A 21,493-nucleotide genomic window follows, 5' to 3' on the forward strand; every position below is an offset into this window, starting at 1 on the left:
ACTTGAAGGAAACCTGGCTAATGGATTGTTCAAGAAATAGCAAGAGGCACGGAGAAAAGTTTCTCTCCGTTTCAACTCTGAAGGATCTTGGCTTAAATGTTGTCCCTCAGCATTCGGTAACTTTGTGCAAATTACTTATACAGGCTTTGTTTCCAAGCTCCATAAATGAGGAATCATTTTATCATCAGAGAATTAGTGTCAGGAAAGACAACTAATGTACATATACTTGTCCATAACTAGTACGGTACCTGGAACATGGTGGCTGCCTGATATGTGTCAGTGACCGCTGTTAATGACCAAGTGGCCAAATTGTGAATCACAGCTCTGAGTAAAAAACCCTAAACCCTACCTCCCCTCCTAAAGCAGTGGTTCTTCCCTGAGGGCAGTTTTGTTCCTAGAGGACATTTAGGGGTCAGTGTCTGGAGGACGTTTTTGATTATTACAACAGGGAGGTGCTGCTCACACTCAGCAATAGAAGCTAGGGGTTCTCCTAAACATACTGCTATGCACAGGACAGCCTTCACGATGAAGAATGACGTAACTAAATATCCCTGTGCATCTGTTGGGAAACCCTATCTGATAGGGATAATGAGACAAGTAAAGCATCCCGTGAGTAGAGGTCTAAACACTTTGAGTCATTGGCTTCCCCACAGTGGAGGTGGGTCCAGTGGGACACAGATTGTTCCTGGTGGGTCAGGAATGGCTGTGGATCTACATCCCGGTAGCACCCTTGATCAGGGTTGTTCCACTATTCATCACATAGGCTACAATGTGAGCGGTGCCGCCTGGAGTTGTGCAGTGAGGCCGCCCTGGCCTGGACCCCACATATCACTTTGGGTAAATCTATTCACCTCACGTGTTTGAGCACCCCATTTGATGGATGATCATTATACTCACCTGGAGAACCTGTTGGCCTGCAAACAAGTGACTCCATTCCCTGGAGGTTTCCTTTCAATGGATTCAAGAAAGGAAGGACCCTGGCAGCCATGTTTATAAAAAATCACCCAACTCTGACATCAGGGCATCTATGAAACCTGAAAAATGAAGACCTAAAGTTCTGCCAGATGTCATGTCTCTCACCTCATGCAAATTAACAGCTTTTGTGGGTCTGAAGTGTTTGGATTAATGTTGTGTTTTCTATTTTTACTATTATCACTACTAACACTGTTAACACTACTACTGCTGCTAATCATAATCATAATAATTAACTGTAACACAGAATGTCAAGCCTGTTCTTTAAGACTAAAATGAAACCATCTCAAACACCATCCCTCATGTATGTCTTCACATCTTACCAGGCATTCTAGGGTAGTGAAAGCTTACTCCTCACCCTGTCCCCAAGTTCCTGCTTCCCCTGATTTCAAGATTAGTCAGTATGTCCTCTAGTTATCTTTACCCATGACTGTATCCGCTCAAACTAACACAACCTCCACTCACACCAGGCCTCTGCATGGAAAGTAAACTTTATGGAAAGTTTACATAGGTACAGGAAACTTGTTAAAGGAATACCTTGACATTGAATCATGTCTATCCTCTGCCTAAGAATTCTCTCTGCATTTCTGCCAGCTCAGACTCCAGGCATCTGCCATGATGCTGCATTCTGGCCTCCAGGCATCTTTGCCCCATTCTAGATGGCCAAGTAAAGGAATGAATAATCAAATAATATTTGCATTTATGAGTAAAATATATATGTATTTAGGTATAAGCGTGTATGTGAGTTTTGTGTGTATATCTATGTATAAAATTATATGTGCATGTATGTGTACATACAGTCATATATATATATATATATATACACACACACACACAAACATGCACACACACATATGCAAATATTCTTTTGAAGAATAATTCATCCTTCTATTTGTTTTGCTCTCTCCTTCCTGCTCCCCACCCAGGGCTCTGTCTTTTGATTCCCTCATGGCCCACTGAGCTATTAACATGAACCTCTGTTAATCCCTTTCCCAATAGGGACAATGTCACCAGCTGTGGGGACCCATAGATCCCACTAACCTCAATTTGCATGGTCTCCCACAATTCCTGAGCACTCACACACACCTCTAGTCCTTTGTTTCTCACCAGGACACTGATGTAGTTGTTATTTCCCTCATTTTGCAAATAAAGCCTTCATCTTCACAGCTCTTCAGAGGCTTCAGAGAAGTCAAGTCTGTTGCTGGAGATCCAATAGGGAGTAAAGGCTAGAGGGACAAAGCAGAGACAAACCCCTGACTCCTTCTAAATCCAAAACTTTCCTTTTCACAGCAACAGTTCTCCACTCTGGATGAACATTAGCATCACCCGCGCTAGGCTTTAAAAATCCTGATGCTGGAGCTTTGGCTCAGTACAGTGAACACAGAATCTCTGGGGGTGGCGCTCAGGCAGCTGCACATTTAGAACGCTCTCCTGATAATCCTAAAGTGCGTGCCTGCTCAGAGGTGTGTTGGTCTCTAACAGACCAATCTGAAGAATGAGATCCATCAGAAGCACAGAGATAAACGCTGTGCTCTTGGCTTTTCTGGATCATAGAATATGCCCTGTTCCCATAATCTCACTCAACCTTCTTCTAAATGTTGTTTGCAGACCCAAACTTTTAGATCATTTGATAAAGTTTCAGATGAGCATTTACTGGTCTGAAAAGTCTGTCCACAATCCTATTCTTTCTTATCCTCTTTTTCCTCTTTATAGGCACAAAGAAGCGTTCTCAGGGCTCACCTGCCCCAAGCACTAGTTCCATGAGTCACCTTACCTTGCCAGGTGGGTAAACGGCATTGCGTCATAATCTTGGGTGATCACAGACAGTAGAAAGAACTGGTTTTTCATGAGTTGAGTTTAGCAGTTGATAAGTGGGCGATCTTATGTTAGCAGAGGGCTTTGTCTCTGTCATCCCCATTTGTAACGCTCTTCCAAAAGTGGACATCATGTTCATGTTGGTCTACAGTCTCCTGCTCACAGATGGAAAGAGCAGAATGGTGATCGTTCTTAATGTTCATCTGCACATGCTGTGCTAGTGTTTCTTTGAGAGGCAGATGGTGCTAGGGGAGAAGTGCAAACCATTGGTGAGAGAGAGAGACCAGGGTTCGAATCTCAGCTTTGTTTCCTCCCTTTTAAAGTTTACCAGTAGCAGCACTTTTTCTTGGTTGTACATGAAATAATAGTTCACTTTACAATCAGTGGCAGCGTAGATTAAATATAGTCTATATCTGTTTGCTTTCTCCCAGCTTATTAAATATTTTTAAAATATTTAAGTGGTTGACTAACATTTCATATGATGATACTACAATTTATTTATATACCGTATCCATGGGGAATTGGGTCCAGGACTCCACTCAGATGCCAGGATCCATGGATGCTCAAGTCATCTACAGTTAACCCTGTGTATCTGCAGGTTCCACATCTGTAGATACAAGGGCCAACTGTATTCATCAATAATCTGGCATTTATATAACTTGCCTTTTTATCATTAATAACTTTACATTCTGATATATAAATCTTCTTCTGAATCTGCAAGTATGGATTTAGGGCAGATTCCTGTATGTAGAATTACTGACTCAAAGAGTATGTATGTATTTAGGTTCTTGACCCATTATTGTCAATATGACTTCCAGAAAGGTAGTATTATTTTGTACTTTTAGCAGTGTTTGACATTTCACTGTGCTCTTGCTAGTGCTAACATTATACTTCATTAATTTGATAAGAAAATTATATCCATATTTTGTTTGCATTATTTCATCTTTTAAAATATCTGTTTTCTAATATTAATGTATCTTTTATGTTGCTTCTTTGGGGAATTGCTGTATTTCATCCATTTGAAGAGGGAAAGTACCTTGCATTCTAGCTCCTGGGAAATAGGAATCTTTTGCAATCTTTGGCATGTTACAATTGAATTAGCAGCACATTTTCTTGGTTGTACATGAAATAATAGTTCACTTTACAATCAGTGGCAGCTTAGATTAAATATAATCTATATCTGTTTGCTTTTTCAACCTCTGCCATGTCTGCAACCCAGTCCAACAACTGAAACTCTGTGTCTACTGAGTAGCCCTTGAACTTTCTTGCCTTTGTCACTCTGCCTGTAACATTCTTTATGCTTTTCTTCCCTGGTTAATTTCTTTTTGCAGTCACTCCAAATCATCTAGGTAGACTTCAGTTCAGTTCAGTCGCTCAGTCGTGTCCAACTCTTTGCGACCCCATGAACTGCAGCACTCCAGGCCTCTCTGTCCATCACCAATTCCCTGAGTCCACCCAAACCCATGTCCATCGAGTCGGTGATGCCATCCAACCATCTCATCTTCTGTCGTCCCCTTCTCCTCCTGCCCTCAATCTTTCCCAGCCTCAGGGTCTTTTCAATGAGTCAGCTCTTCGCATCAGGTGGCCAAAGTATTGGAGTTTCAGCTTCAACATCAGTCCCTCCAGTGAACACCCAGGACTGATCTCCTTTAGGTAGACTTAGTGCTGACTTATAATGATTTGCTTATTAGTCCTTTAACCATTGGTCAGTGGCTTTTTCAAGGGTGAGAACTGTCTTATTCCTTTATGTCCCAGTGCCCACTCAGATGACAAGCATATATTGTGTGCTCATTAATGCTTAGGAGGCTGGGTGCACTGTTGTATGAGTGAGCATTATCCAGTTTAATTTATGAATAGATAGAAAGCAACCATCCTCTAAAGAAGACTCATCTTGGTGTTTGGATTGCTATCAACTAAACTAACATACAGCTATATGACTATATTGACTGCTTTTTAGTATTGAGTGTTAGTATTGCATAGACCCTGCTCTGTAGTCTCTGGAAGTCCATTTCATCATGTGCCTATTTGTGTTTATTGTGCTGTTAGGATTATAGTAATTAGGAGGAAAACAGCTCTAAACCCAACAACTTCAGTGTGTGGTGATGGTGTTTGTTGTTCTTTGTAAAACTGTAATATTCTGGGTCAGGTGGAATCTCTGATGTCATCTTGGACACCTGTGAGAACACGCAGAGCTGACCTGGTTCCCGTCTGTTGAATGGGGACCTATTGGCCTGCTGCATTTCTAAGACCTCTGAGTCACAGCCTCAGCCACCTTGTCTTTGGCTTTAGTTTGACAGTCTAAAGTGGTCCCAATTTGGGTGTTGGGCTCAGAGTTCATGGTTTGTTTAGCAGATTCCCTCTACCTTACTCTTAACAATGATCAGCCCACTGTTTTTCCTTCCAGTCTCACCAACGTCATGTGTTACCTCCCACAATGCAAATATACCTTTACCGCGATCTCTTGGTACAGGCCGTCAAGCAACTTAAAATATCATGTTTTAGGATACTCAAAGAGCCAAGTGGAGGAATAAAAATCTATTAAAAACAACAAAGTAAAATTGTGTTGAAACAAAATAAGAACAGAGATATCCAAAAGAAGCAATCTAAAATATGAAATTTAAAAAAGCAAATAAACATGAAGGCATTCACATTTTTAAAAACAAAGAGAAACACAGTTAATAAAATAAATTCAAGGTAAAATACAGCTGAAAAAAGAATTAATGTTGGAACATAGTCCTGAGGACTTTATACCAAACACATTGTAGAGATGGAATCATAGTTTTAAAAAAGAGCTTGAACCATAAAACTCTTAGAAGAAGACATCTTTATAAGCTTGAGTTAGGCAATGGTTTCTTAGATGTGACTCTTAAAGTGCAAGGAACCAAAGAATAATTGATAATACAACTTCATTAAAATTAAAAACATTCCATTATCAAGAAAATATACTGTATGAAAGAAAATATTTGTAAACCATATATCTGATAAGGATTTAGTATCCAGAATATGTAAAGAATTCTTACAATGCAACAGTAAAAATATAAACAGGATAATTAAAAAGTGGGCAAAAGATTTGAAGAAACATTTCTCTAAACAAGATATACAAATGGTATGAGAAAAGATACTCAACATCATGAGTCACTACAGAAATGCAAATCAAAACCCCAATGAGATACCATTTCACCTGCACTAGAAGGGCAAGAGTTAAAAAGATGGATAATAACACGTGTTGACAATGATGTGGAGAAATTAGTACCACCGTACATTGCTGCTAGGAATGTAAAATGGTGTGACTCAACTACTTGGGAAACTAGGGTGACAATTCCTTAAAATGTTCATCTTAGAGTAACCATAAGACCCAACAGTTTCTCTCCTAAGTATATTCCTAAGAGAACTGAAAACGTATGTTCATACAGAAACTTGTCCACAAATATTCATAGTAATGTTACTCATAATAGCCAAAGAATGGAGACAACCTAAATGTCCACCAACTGATGAATATGTTAACAAAATGTGGTATATCCATACAATAAATTATTATTTGGCGTACTAAAGGAAGAAAGTGTTGATACATTTTACATCTTGGATGAACCTTGAAAACATCTTGCTACATGAAAGGTATGATTCCATTTTTTTGAAATATAAAGAAGACACAAATGGCCACATACTGTAAGATTCCATTTATGTGACATGGGAAGAATAGACAAATCGATAGAGGCAGAATACAGACTAGTTGTTGCTGTGTGTTAGTCACTCTGCTGCTAAGTCGCTTCAGTCGTGTCCGACTCTGTGCGACCCCATAGACAGCAGCCCACCAGCCTCCGCCGTCCCTGGGATTCTCCAGGCAAGAATACTGGAGTGTGTAGCTGTTCCTTTCTCCAGGGGATCTCCGCAACCCAGGGATTGAACTCAGGTCTCCCTCACTGCAGGCGGATTCTTTACCGTCTGAGCTACCAGGGAAGCCCAGTGGTTGCTAGCGGCTGGCAAAGAGAAGAATGGAGAGTGAATTCTCATGGGTATGGGATTTTTTAATTGGTGAATAAAATGTTTTATAATTAAATATTGGTGATGATTGCACAACTTTGTGAATATAACAAAAGCACTGAACTATATACTTAAAATGATGAATTATATGGTATGTGAATTTTACCTCAGTTTTAAAAATGAAAGAGCATGGAATATAGATAAACAGCTCTAAAGGCTCAAATTCTTAGACAAGAAATGCACCTCACTTGCCATACCTAGGTAGAACCAAATCCATACCTAAATGCACTGTGTGAGATTGTTCCAAATTATGTCAAGTGTGAGAAAAATCTTAAATGCTATGAGAAGCTGGTTATGTTCAGGGGAGCTGTAAGCAGGTTACCTATAATAAAATTACAACCAGCTGACAGCAACAATAGATGCCAGAAGACAATGAAGATATATCTTTCATATGCTTAGGGAAAATAAAGCATTCAGTTCAGTTCAGTTCAGTTCAGTCACTCAGTCATGTCTGACTCTTTGCGACCCCATGAATCACAGCACTCCAGGCCTCTCTGTCCATCACCAACTCCCGGAGTCTACCCAAACCCATGTCCATCGAGTTGGTAATGCCATCCAACCATCTCATCCTCTGTCATCCCCTTCTCCTCCTGTCCCCAGTCCTACCCAGCATTAGGGTCTTTTCCAATGAGTCAACTCTTCACATGAGGTGGCCAAAGTATTGGAGTTTCAGCTTCAACATCAGTCCTTCCATTGAACACCCAGGATTGATCTCCTTTAGGATGGATTGATTGGATCTCCTTGCAGTCCAAGGGACTCTCAAGAGTCTTCTCCAACACCACAGTTCAAAAGCATCAATTCTGCGGCGCTCAGCTTTCTTCACCGTCCAACTCTCACATCCATACATGATCACTGGAAAAACCATAGCCTTGACTAGACGGACTTTTGTTGGCAATGTAATGTCTCTACTTTTAAATATGCTATCTAGGTTGGCCAGTAACCTTCCTTCCAAGGAGTAAGCGTCTTTTAATTTCATGGCTGCAATCACCATCAGCAGTGATTTTGGAGCCCAAAAAAATAAAGTCTGACACTGTTTCCACTGTTTCCCCATCTATTTCCCATGAAGTGATGGGACCAGATGCCATGATCTTAGTTTTCTGAACGTTGAGCTTTAAGCCAACTTTTTCACTCTCCTCTTTCACTTTCATCAAGAGGCTCTTTAGTTCTTCTTCACTTTCTGCCATAAGGGTAGTGTCATCCGTATGTCTGAGGTTATTGATATTTCTCCCGGCAATCTTGATTCCAGCTTGTTCTTCTTCCAGCCCAGCATTTCTCGTGATGTACTCTGCATTTAAGTTAAATAAGCAGGGTGACAATATACAGCCTTGACGTACTCCTTTTCCTATTTGGAACCAGTCTGTTGTTCCATGTCCAGTTCTAACTGTTGCTTCCTGACCTGCATACAGGTTTCTCAAGAGACAGGTCAGATGGTCTGGTATTCCTATCTCTTTCAGAATTTTCCACAGTTTATTGTGATTCACACAGTCAAAGGCTTTGGCATAGTCAATAAAGCAGAAATAGATGTTTTTCTGGAACTCTCTTGCTTTTTTGATGATCCAGCAGATATTGGCAATTAGTTATGAATGAAGGCAATATAAAAACATTTTAGGTATATACAATGGCATAATTTACCACTCAGAGACCTCACTAAAGAAGTATTAAGGGATATTCTTCAAGAAGAAGAAAAGTGCACCCAAAAGCAAAGTGTAAGAGACAGGAATTAATGGTGATGCTTTTGAACTGTGGTGTTGGAGAAGACTCTTGAGAGTCCCGTGGACTGCAAGGAGATCCATACAGTCCATCCTAAAGGAGATCAGTCCTGGGTGTTCATTGGAAGGACTGATGTTGAAGCTGAAACTCCAATACTTCGGCCACCTGATGCAAAGAGTTGACTCATTTGAAAAGACCCTAATGCTGGGAAGGATTGGGGGCGGGAGGAGAAGGGGATGACAGAGGATGAGATGGTTGGATGGCATCAGTGACTCGATGGACATGAGTTTGGGTAAACTCTGGGAGTTGGTGGTGGACAGGGAGGCCTGGCGTGCTGCGCGATTCATGGGGTCGCAGAGTCAGACAGGACTGAGCGACTGAACTGAACTGATACAAGTAAATAAAGCAAGTGGTATATGTAACTAGTCACCATAAACATAGTGTCCATTTTTAGTGTTAAAATAGGAAGCAAAAGTGGTAGAAGGCAGAGGAGCTAAGTAAGAGGGAGTTACTGAATGCTTAGATCTAGTCTATCTTTGGACAGAGCTTGTAATTTTGTAACTTTTTTGATGATCCACAAAGGATCATCAATAAAATAATAGAAGTATAACTTACAGCATCTAAATCAGCAAATAAACAAGAACAAAGAAAGGGAATATAGAAAATGTATCTACTTAATAGAAGGCAGAAGAGAAAATAAAAGAAGCAAGGAATAAAGAATGATTTTAAAATTAGATAGTAGGGGGAGAGCAGAAGATGGCGGAGGAATAGGACGGGGAGACCACTCTCTCCTCCACAAATTTATCGAAAGAACATCTGAACGCTGACCAAACTTCACAAAACTACTTCTGAAGGCTGGCTGAGGACGTCAGGCTTTCACAAAAACTGCGCATTATCTTCAAAAGAGGTAGGAGAAATTATAAAAGATAAAAAGAGAGACAAAAGAGTTAGGGACGGAGACCCGTCCCGGGGAGGGAGTCGTAAAAGAGGAGGAATTTCCAAGCACCAGGAAACCCTCTCACCGGCGGGTGTGGGGGAGGATTTTTTATCTCGGAGGGCAACGTAACTGGGAGGAAAAAATAAATAAAATCGACAGATTACGTGCCTAAAGCAACTCCCAGCAAAGAACCCCAGACGCTCGCATCATCCGCCACCAGCAAGTGGGGGCTGAACGGAGAGGAGCGGGCGGCATTGCCTAGGGTAAGGACCGGGCCCGAGTGCCCCGAGGGCAATCTGAGGGAGCTAACGTGAGATAGTAACCTAAACTGTGGGACAGCGAGAGAGAGAGAGAGAACTATCCCGCGAAAAGCCCAACTCTAAGGCACTGCCGGCCCGCTCACAGAACAAAGGACTGAGCGATACCAGAGGAGAGCTAGCCGGCTGCGGACTGCGCCATCCCCCGCCGGACACAGCGGGCAGGCGGGGCCCGCCAGAGCCGGAAAGGGGCAAACTCGGCTCCAGAGAGGGCACCCCCTACCAAACTGCAAACAGGCTCCCAGTTTCTAAGCAAAGACTGCCTGAGATCCCGGAGGGTCGACAGCAGCCGGGAGGGTCGCAGCCAGAGACCAGCTCCCCAGAACCGACACAAAGCACACCGGAGCCGGGCGCGCCCGTAAACCGAGGCGGGGACCAGGGAGGTGATAAGCCGCACCGCCCCAACAGGGGACAGCGCCCTCGCCAAACTCCTGGCCGCCTGGGCAGCTCCGACCGGGAACGGCACAAGCCGCGGGCAAAATCGAGTCTGCGCCTTTGTGGAGTAACCGGGAGCCTGAACCTGAGCGGCTTAGTCCTGGGAAGTGCACGCAGCTCAGGGCCCGCTCCCCGGCCGAGTAACCTGAAGCCTGAGCAGGGTAGACGGGGAAAGCACACACGCCGTGAGCGGGGGCGGCCGAGACACTGCGAGCTTACCACACACACGCCAGAATTGCAGTGTTCCTTCCTCCCCACAGCACGATTGAACAAGCGAACCTAAAGAGATCACCTCCACCGCTTTGTTGCAGGGCGGAAATTAGATACTGAAGAGATCTCCAAACAGAAGCCAAATAAACAGAGGGAAGTGCTTTGGAAGGGACAGGCCAACAGATTAAGATCCCTGTAGCTAATACCGACTGCATTAAAAAGGACCTACAGATCTTGAAAAGTATAAGCAGGAATAAGGATCTATCTAAAACTGAGCAGATCCCACACTGCTCACAACAGCTCCAGAGAAAGTCCGGGATATATATATTTTTTACTATTATTATTTTTTTTAATTCTTTTTTTAATTTTTTTTTTTAATTAAAAAAATTTTTTTTTCTCTTCTTTCCTTTTTCTTCAAGTCCTCTATTACACCTTTAACTTTCATTTTCATAACCCACTATTAACTTGCAAAAAAAAAAAACAAACCCCTATTTTTGAAGCAAACTACATACATATATCTTATACCTTTTGTGTTTTTTTTTTTTAATGTTTTTTTCCTGTTCTACATTTTTTTACTGTTTCTTTTTTTACTGTTTTACTGTTTTTTTTTCTTGTTACACTGTTCCCTTTTTTCTTTTTTTTTTTTTTTTTTTTAGATTGTAAGTTTTATAAGAGTCTAACCTCTACTCTAGATTTTTAATCTGTGTTTTACATATTTGATATCAACTTTGTACATTTAAGAACCCAATCTTTAGGACCCATTTTTACTCAGGAGTGTGATCACTGGCCTGATCACTCTCTCCCCCTATTGATGCTCTTTCTTCTCCCCCAGGGAACCTCTATCTCCCACCCTCCTCCTTCTCTTCTCAACCCAATTCTGTGAATCTCTGAGGGTGTTCTGGGTACCGGAGAACACTTCAGGAACAGGATACTGCCCAGATCTCTCTCTCCCCTCTTAATTCCTCCCTTTCTACTCATGCTCACCTCTGTTACCTTCCTCCCCCCTCTCTATGTATCTCTGTGAATCACTCTGAGGGTTCCAAACTGTGGAAAGCACAGAGGGAAGTGCTTACTGGCTAGATTGCTCTCTCCACATTTGAATTCCCCTCTTCCCCTCCTGGTCACTTCAACCCACCCCCCCCACCTCATCTCTCCATGTAACTCAGTGAACCTTTCTGGGTATCCCTCACTGTGGAGAATCTTTTCACCATTAACCTAAAAGTTTTATTATTGAGGCTGTATGGAAGGAGAAGTCTTGAGGCTACTGCAAGAATAAGACTGAAAGCCAGGGGAAACATTAATTAATAAGAGACCATCCAATAGCCTCCATAAATTCACTGAAACCAAGCTCCACCCAAGAGATAATAAGTTCCAGAGCAAGACATACCACGCAAATTCTCCAGCAACGCAGGAACATAGACCTGAGCATCAATATACAGGCTGCCCAGAGGCACACCAAATCCATAGACATCTCAAAAATTAATACTGGTCACTCCATTACACTCAAGAGAGCAGAAATCCAGCTCCACCCACCAGAACACCGACACAAGCTCCCCCAACCAGGAAACCTTGACAAGCCACCTGTCCAACCCCAACCGCAGTGAGGAACCTCCACAACAAAGAGGAACTTCATACTACCAGAATACAGAAGGGCCACGCCTAACACAGCAATCTAAACAAGATGAAAAGGCAGAGAAATACTCAGCAAGCAAAGGAAAATGAGAAATGCCCACAAAGCCAAACAAAAGAGGAGGAGATAGGGAATCTATCCGAAAAAGAATTTAGAATAAGGATAATAAAAATGATCCAAAATCTTGAAAGCAAAATGGAGTTACAGATAAATAGCCTGGAGACAAAGATTGAGAAGATGCAAGAAATGTTTATCAAGGACTTAGAAGAAATAAAAAGGAATCAATATAGAATGAATAATGAAATAAAGGAGATAAAAGACACTCTGGAGGGAACCAACAGTAGAATAACGGAGGCAGAAGATAGGATAAGTGAGGTAGAAGATAGAATGATGGAAATAAACGAAGCAGAGAGGAAAAAAGAAAAAAGAATCAAAAGAAATGAGGAAAACCTCCGGGACCTCTGGGACAATATGAAACGCCCCAACATTCGAATCATAGGAGTCCCAGAAGAAGAAGATAAAAGGAAAGGCCATGAAAAAATACTCGAGGAGATAATAATTGAGAATTTCCCTAAATTGAGGAAAGAAATAGTCACAGAAGTCCAAGAAACCCAGAGAGTTCCAAACAGGATAAACCCAAGGCGAAACACCCCAAGACACATATTAATCAAATTAACAAAGATCAAACACAAAGAACAAATATTAAAAGCAGCAAGGGAAAAACAACAAATAACACACAAGGGGATCCCCATAAGGATAACAGCTGATCTTTCAATAGAAACCCTTCAGGCTAGAAGGGAATGGCAGGACATACTTAAAGTAATGAAAGAGAATAATCTACAACCCAGATTACTGTACCCAGCAAGGATCTCATTCAGATATGAAGGAGAATTCAAAAGCTTTACAGACAAGCAAGAGCTGAGGGAATTCAGCACCACCAAACCAGCTCTCCAGCAAATGCTAAAGGATCTTCTCTAAACAGGAAACACAGAAAGGATGTTTCAACACGAACTCAAAACAACAAAGTAAATGGCAACGGGATCATACTTATCAATAATTACCTTAAATGTAAATGGGTTGAATGCCCCAACCAAAAGGCAAAGGGTTGCTGAATGGATACAAAAACAAGACCCCTATATATGCTGTCTACAAGAGACCCACCTCAAAACTAGGGACACACACAGGCTGAAAGTGAAAGGATGGAAAAACATATTCCATGCAAACGGAGACCAAAAGAAAGCAGGAGTCGCAATACTCATTTCAGATAAAATAGACTTTAAAATAAAGGATGTGAAAAGGGACAAAGAAGGACACTACATAAAGATCAAAGGATCAATTCAAGAAGAAGACGTAACAATTATAAATATATATGCACCCAACATAGGAGCACCACAATATATAAGGCAAATACTAACAAGTATGAAAGGGGAAATTAACAATAACACAATAATAGTGGGAGACTTTAATACTCCACTCACGCATATGGATAGATCAACTAAACAGAAAATTAACAAGGAAACACAAACTTTAAATGATACAATAGACAAATTAGATTTAATTGATATTTACAGGAGTTTCCACCCCAAAACAATCAATTTTACCTTTTTCTCAAGTGCACATGGAACTTTCTCCAGGATAGATCACATCCTGGGCCATAAATCTAGCCTTGGTAAATTCAAAAAAATTGAAATCATCCCAGCCATCTTCTCTGACCACAATGCAGTAAGATTAGACCTCAATTACAGGAAAAAAACTATTAAAAGTTCCAACATATGGAGGCTAAACAACACGCTTCTGAATAACCAACAAATCACAGAAGAAATCAAAAAAGAAATAAAATTATGCATAGAAACGAATGAAAATGAAAACACAACAACCCAAAACCTATGGGACACTGTAAAAGCAATACTAAGGGGAAGGTTCATAGCAATACAGGCGTAACTCAAGAAACAAGAAAAAAATCAAATAAATCAACTAACTCTACACCTAAAGCAACTAGAGAAGGAAGAAATGAAAAACCCCAGGGTCAGTAGAAGGAAAGAAATCTTAAAAATTAGGGCAGAAATAAATGCAAAAGAAACAAAAGAGACCATAGCAAAAATCAACAAAACTAAAAGCTGGTTTTTCGAGAAGATAAACAAAATTGATAAGCCATTAGCCAGACTCATCAAGAAACAAAGGGAGAAGAATCAGATCAACAAAATTAGAAATGAAAATGGAGAGATCACAACAGATTCCACAGAAATACAAAGGATCATAAGAGACTACTACCAACAGCTATATGCCAATAAAATGGACAACTTGGAAGAAATGGACACATTCTTAGAAAAGTATAACTTTCCAAAACTGAACCAGGAAGAAATAGAAGATCTTAACAGACCCATCACAAGCACGGAAATCGAAACTGTAATCAGAAATCTTCCAGCAAACAAAAGCCCAGGACCAGACGGCTTCACAGCGGAATTCTACCAAAAATTTAGAGAAGAGCTAACACCTATCCTGCTCAAACTCTTCCAGAAAATTGCAGAAGATGGTAAACTTCCAAACTCATTCTATGAGGCCACCATCACCCTAATTCCAAAACTAGACAAAGATGTCACAAAAAAGGAAAACTACAGGCCAATATCACTGATGAACATAGATGCAAAAATCCTTAATAAAATTCTAGCAAACAGAATCCAACATCATATTAAAAAGATCATACATCATGACCAAGTGGGCTTTATCCCAGGAATGCAAGGTTTTTTTAACATCCGCAAATCAATCAATGTAATACACCACATTAACAAATTGAAAGAAAAAAACCATATGGTTATCTCAATAGATGCAGAAAAAGCCTTTGACAAAATTCAGCATCCATTTATGATTAAAACCCTCCAGAAAGCAGGAATAGAAGGAACATATCTCAACATAATAAAAGCTATATATGACAAACCCACAGCAAACATTATCCTCAATGGTGAAAAATTGAAAGCATTTCCCCTAAAGTCAGGAACAAGGCAAGGATGCCCACTTTCACCACTACTATTCAACATAGTTTTGGAAGTTTTGGCCACAGCAATCAGAGCTGAAAAAGAAATAAAAGGAATACAGATAGGAAAAGAAGAAGTAAAACTCTCACTGTTTGCAGATGACATGATCCTCTACATAGAAAACCCTAAAGACTCTACTAGAAAATTACTAGAGTTGATCAATGAATATAGTAAAGTTGCAGGATATAAAATTAACACACAGAAATCCCTTGCATTCCTATACTCCAATCATGAGAAAACAGAAAGAGAAATTAAGGAAACAATACCATTCACCATTGCATCAAAAAGAATAAAATACTTAGGAATATATCTACCTAAAGAAACAAAAGACTTATATATAGAAAACTATAAAACACTGATGAAAGAAATCAAAGAGGACACAAACAGATGGAGAAATATACCGTGTTCATGGATTGGAAGAATTAATATAGTGAAAATGAGTATTCTACCCAAAGCAATCTACAGATTCAATGCAATCCCTATCAAGCTACCAATGGTATTTTTCACAGAACTAGAACAAATCATCTCACAATTTGTATGGAAATATAAGAAACCTCGAATAGCCAAAGCAATCTTGAGGAAGAAGAATGGAACTGGAGGAATCAACCTGCCTGACTTCAGACTCTACTACAAAGCCACAGTCATCAAGACAGTATGGTACTGGCACAAAGATAGAAATATAGATCAATGGAACAAAATAGAAAGCCCAGAGATAAACCCACGCACATATGGACACCTTATCTTCGACAAAGGAGGCAAGAATATACAATGGAGAAAAGACAACCTCTTTAACAAGTGGTGCTGGGAAAACTGGTCAACCACTTGTAAAAGAATGAAACTAGAACACTTCCTAACACCGTACACAAAAATAAACTCAAAATGGATTAAAGATCTAAACGTAAGACCAGAAACAATAAAACTCCTAGAGGAAAACATAGGCAAAACACTCTCCGACATAAATCACAGCAGGATCCTCCATGACCCACCTCCCAGAATATTGGAAATAAAAGCAAAAATAAACAAATGGGACCTAATTAAAATTAAAAGCTTTTGCACAACAAAGGAAACTATAAACAAGGTGAAAAGACAGCCTTCAGAATGGGAGAAAATAATAGCAAATGAAGCAACAGACAAACAATTAATCTCAAAAATATACAAGCAACTTCTGCAGCTGAATTCCCGAAAAATAAATGACCCAATCAAAAAATGGGCCAAAGAACTAAACAGACATTTCTCCAAAGAAGACATACAGATGGCTAACAAACACATGAAAAGATGCTCAACATCACTCATTATTAGAGAAATGCAAATCAAAACCACAATGAGGTATCATTTCACACCAGTCAGAATGGCTGCTATCCAAAAGTCTACAAGCAATAAATGCTGGAGAGGGTGTGGAGAAAAGGGAACCCTCTTACACTGTTGGTGGGAATGCAAACTAGTACAGCCACTATGGAGAACAGTGTGGAGATTCCTTAAAAAACTGGGAATAGAACTGCCATATGACCCAGCAATCCCACTGCTGGGCATATACACCGAGGAAACCAGAATTGAAAGAGACGCGTGTACCCCAATGTTCATCGCAGCACTGTTTACAATAGCCAGGACATGGAAGCAACCTAGATGTCCATCAGCAGATGAATGGATAAGGAAGCTGTGGTACATATACACAATGGAATATTACTCAGCCATTAAAAAAAATACATTTGAACCGGTTCTACTGAGATGGATGAAACTGGAGCCCATTATACAGAGTGAAGTAAGCCAGAAAGAAAAACAACAATACAGTATACTAATGCATATATATGGAATCTGAAAGATGGTAACGATAACCCTATATGCGGGACAGAATGAGAGACACAGATGCATGGAACAATTTTATGGACTCTGAGGGAGAAGGTGAGGGTGGGACGTTCTGGGAGAATGGCATTGAGACATGTGTATTGTCATATGTGAAACAGAGCACCATTCCATGTTCGATGCATGTGACAAGGGCTCGGGGCCGGGGCAGTGGGATGATCCAGAGGGATGGGAGGGGGAGGGAGGTGGGTGGGGGGTTCGGGAAGGGGAACACATGTAAACCCATGGCTGATTCTTGTCAATGTATGGCAAAAACTATTACAATATTGTAAAGTAATTAGCCCCCAAGTAAAATAAATAAATTTATAAAAAAAAAATAAATAAATAAAATAAAATAAAATTAGATAGTAGAATCAAGTCCAAAACCAAAACAAAATTAGACAGTGGAATCAAGTCCAAAAATATCAGTAATTGTCCATTAACAGAGGAATGGATAAAGAAGATGTGGTACATATATACATTGGAATATTAGTTACAAAAAGGAATGAAACTGTGCCATTTGCAGAGACATGGATGGACCTAGAGATTGTAATACAGAGTGAAGTAAGTCAGAAAGAGAAAAACAGATACCGTGTAATATCGTTTATATGTGGAATCTAGAAAAACAATATGAATGAACTTATTTTCAAAGCAGAAACAGAGATTAAAATGTAGAGAAAAAAATGTATGGATACCAAGGGGTAAGGAGGGGTGGGATGAATTGGGAGGTTGGGACTGGCATACATACACTACCATGTATAAAACAGATAACTAATGAGAACCTACTGCATAGCACAGGGACCTCTACTCAGTGCTCTGTGGTGACCTAAATGGACGGGAAATGCAAAAAGGAGTGGATATGGGGGTATGTGGATATGTATCATGGATTCATTTTTCTGCACAGCAGAAACTAACATAACATTGTAAAACAACTATACTCCAGTAAAAAATAATTTAAAATATCACTAATAACAATAATTGCAAATGGCTTAAACTCTGATACTAAAATACAGAAAACAAAATCAAGCCCTGCCCTGCTTTAAGAGGCATATTTTAAAGAGAAACTCCAAGAAAGTTTGCTAATGTGTGGCAAAAGAAATTCCATGCAAAATATAAGGCTAGTTCTTTGAAAAACATCCATTTTAACATCTGTGCAACATTCTATTATACAACTATGCCACAGAATACTTAATCATTTTTCTTTTGATGGTGGTTTTCCATTTTTTGCTATAACAAACAAGGCTCAACACAATGATCGGCAAGAAAAACAAGTTCCAAGAAGATTTATACCATCTAATACAATTTACATTATCTTTTAAAACTAGCAAAAAAATTAGATATTTTGTGATAAATGCAATCATTAAATGACTATAGGCACTGGGATAATAAACATCAAATTCTGGATAAGTTTTTTGAGAAAAGGGAGAGAAACATCATGGAAGGGTATGTGAAAGTGCTAGTTGCTCAGTCCTGTCCCAAAGGACTGTACCCTGCCAGGCTCCTCTGTCCATGGAATTATCCAGGCAAGAATACAGGAGTGGGTTACCATTCCCTTCTCCAGGGGATCTTCCTGACCCAGGGATCGAACTCGGGTCTCCTGCATTGTAGGTGGACACCTTACCATCTGAGCCACCGAGGAAGCCCCCATGGAAGGGTATATTAGTTATTTAACTCCACCTTTTTATTTAATCTCTTTAAACAAATATTTGAACAAATATGCAAGATGTTAAGATTTTATTAAACTGTATTGAGAGAGTATATAGATGTTCATTTTATTATTAATCCTACTTTTCTATATGCTCAAATAGTGTATATTAAAGAATTTCTTAAGTGAAAAACCTGTGACTGTCTTCCAAGACAGTTTTGTTGGTCACGTGCTTCAATCCTGAAGCCACCAGGTGCCACTTCATTGAAGAACTGCTTGTGTGGTTGCTGAAATTAAGAAAGCTTCTTCCTGATATGCCAGCACCAGGAAACTGCTCTAGGGACATCACCTGGATTCCTTACACATCTATAGCAAAATGACTCTTCTTTGGTAAATTAATAGCACCTGCAGCCAATTTTTTCTAGTGCCAACTTCAGCTGTACCCCATGAGGTTTTTGAACCCTGTCAAGCTCCATGGGTGGGCCATAAGTGATGGAGAGATGAGCAAGTGTTGGCTCTCACTGGCGGAGTGGCCCAGAGCTTCACTTCCAGTCATGACTGCTAAGGATGGAGTCTAGTCAGTGGCTTCTAAGCAGATGCCCCCGGGAGCCTCGGTCACATCACTTTCCTGAAGTGATCCTTAGACTGAAAGGTACAGTACCGTAATCAACCATGGATGCAGATAGCTAATTGCTCCTGTGTATGCAGCTGCTGGCTTGCACGGTAGTGTTGGCAATAGATGTGGCTCTGCTTCTAATCTCCGTTGCCTGTTGTAGAAAGAGTTTGTGTGTTGAGATGCCATCTGGCTTGCAATGACATTGTTGTGTGTCCTGTTCTAGGGGACTACGGATAAAATGTCCAGTCAGAGGATTCCTCAGAAGAGAACTGACCAGCCCTGAGGTCTGAAGACATTTTAGGAAGCTTATGTGGTTTTTACAAAAACAAACTATTATATATATTGTAAGTTATTGAGTGATTAACTCCAAAAATGGTAATTTCTTATCTTAATACAGGTTTTTAACAATAAATACTTTGATATGTATTGCACATCTATCAAATATCAGGGACAGTGGTAGGTTCCTCACACATATTATCCCATTTAATCCTCACAACCTCTAAGCAAGGTACTATTATGTCCATTTCACAAATTAGTAAACTGAGGCATACTCAGATAAACAGCTTGCCTAAAGTTAGCAGAGTTTCACTTTCGGGGTAAAAGCTGATGTCAGCCCACATTGGAATGGCCTTTGTTTCATACTTGTACTCTGCCTGGGATTAGATCAGTTATGCATTTACCCATTTCAAGAACAATTTTGGGGTGTGCAAGGGCCCTGAAAAGTGAAAGTATTAGTCACTCAGTCATGTCTGAATCTTTGCAGCCCCATGGACAGTAGCCCGCAGAGTCCTCTGTCTATGGAATTCCCCTGCATCATCTTAATTTTAAGTGACGATTCCCCCAAGTGGTCTCTTTGCAATTGCGTTTTACCTTGAGCTCCATTTAAGGGAAACCAGTTGCCGTTCTTACTGTGGAGTAGAGCAAAGTGGATTTGTTATGCGGTGATTTAGCATTTCAGAGCCCTAGAACCCTGAAGAAATGTATCTTCACAGGCTTCTTCTGACAGAGGTCATTGTTGGTATGAGTAAAGAACAGAGATTTAGCCTTACACTCCCCATCTTCAGATGCACATGTAGAAAAATACATAAGCTAATGAAAAAAAAAATTAAGCAAAAAAACTTGCATGATCTCCTAAATATTTCTTTCCTTTGAAAGAGCATAACTCATGTGCTTCGTGCTGTCCAGTGCAAACAAAATGAAAACAAAGAACTCAATTAAAAATGATCATCTCCTTGAAGGAGGACTTTCTTATTCTTTTTTATTAATTTAAATATTATTTTTATTAAATTAAACTTAATCATTAAATCACGAGGTTGCAGGGCCATTTAATAGCTAGCAATTGTTGGAATAAGGAAAGACCTTATTTTCCAGCCTTTCCTAATTGCTTCCCCTCTTTCACCTGTTTGTCAGAGGGGCTTGAAAATTGTGCCTCGGGCTCTCCAGACTATGGGAAGACCTCTAGAAATGAGCTGAGATTGCAGCATTGGTGTAAAACAAAAGAGCTTAGACCCCAGACTTGAACTTTGAAAGGAAAGGAACTTGCTGACCTTCTCTGAGCAAACATGGTATCAAATCTAGGCAGCAAATCTAGGTATCAAGGCATTGCTAATGCAAAGGATAAATATTAGGCTGTGTAGATTTTAGTCATCTTTGCTGGTGGGTGTGTATTCTAAGTGATTCACCTCTTCTTTAGTAAATGGGAGCTTTATGAAGTTAGTGAGAGTGATGCCAAGTAGTTTCCTCAATCATTAAGTATTTTTTAGCACCAACTGTTAGCAGTACTGGGGATATGTTCTGGGGATGCAAATGTGTATAACACCTTATCTCATCTTCATGAAATTTAAGCGAGGATCAGTGATCTATGGAATGAAGCATAAGGAAGAAGAATCCCAAAGACCAGGGAGTCAGTGGTCCAAGAATGGCTTCCAGTGAACGTGACTCAGAATTATCATGGCTCAGCAAAATTAATGTAGAGTCTTAAGAGTCATTTGCTGTCATTTTCCTAATTCCATCAAGATTAGTGTTCAGGGACTGAAGCTTCTTCCATCCTGGTTGGGTATCTAGGCCACGCTTCTAATTTGGGAGCTCCAGCATTCTACACTTATAATTGGGCTTGCCCCAAACAATTGAATGAACCGCCTTATTTGTACATGGTATAAATAGTTTAGAACATGGGCTGATTTAAAATGACACTAGGTTTCAGCAAAGTGTTTCCCTCAAGTAGCTGAATGGGAAAAATATATACATATATTTTTTCACAAATGCCCATTTTGTATAATTAGCCTTTTGTGAAT

At 40.1% G+C, this 21,493-nt stretch overlaps 1 protein-coding gene across 7 annotated transcripts in view; it reads left to right on the forward strand.

The window, feature by feature from the left end:
* Positions 1–21,493, forward strand: part of PDE1C (phosphodiesterase 1C) — a 594,246-nt gene that overhangs the window by 562,203 nt on the left and 10,550 nt on the right. For 2 of the 7 annotated variants that reach the window (XM_081533591.1, XM_081533597.1), the window contains 2 exons: positions 2,686–2,754; positions 19,423–19,623. In XM_081533591.1, the coding sequence (XP_081389717.1) occupies positions 2,686–2,754; positions 19,423–19,436 (83 nt within the window). In that variant the 3' untranslated portion in view covers positions 19,437–19,623. Of the gene's footprint in view, positions 1–2,685; positions 2,755–6,666; positions 6,845–19,422; positions 19,624–21,493 lie in introns of those variants that run through there. The other 5 variants (XM_081533589.1, XM_081533590.1, XM_081533594.1 and 2 more) reach the window with 3 other exon arrangements.

This window comes from Giraffa tippelskirchi, chromosome 10, assembly GCF_054371585.1.
Source record: "Giraffa tippelskirchi isolate mGirTip1 chromosome 10, T2T-mGirTip1v1.2.pri, whole genome shotgun sequence".
NCBI lineage: Eukaryota > Metazoa > Chordata > Mammalia > Artiodactyla > Giraffidae > Giraffa > Giraffa tippelskirchi.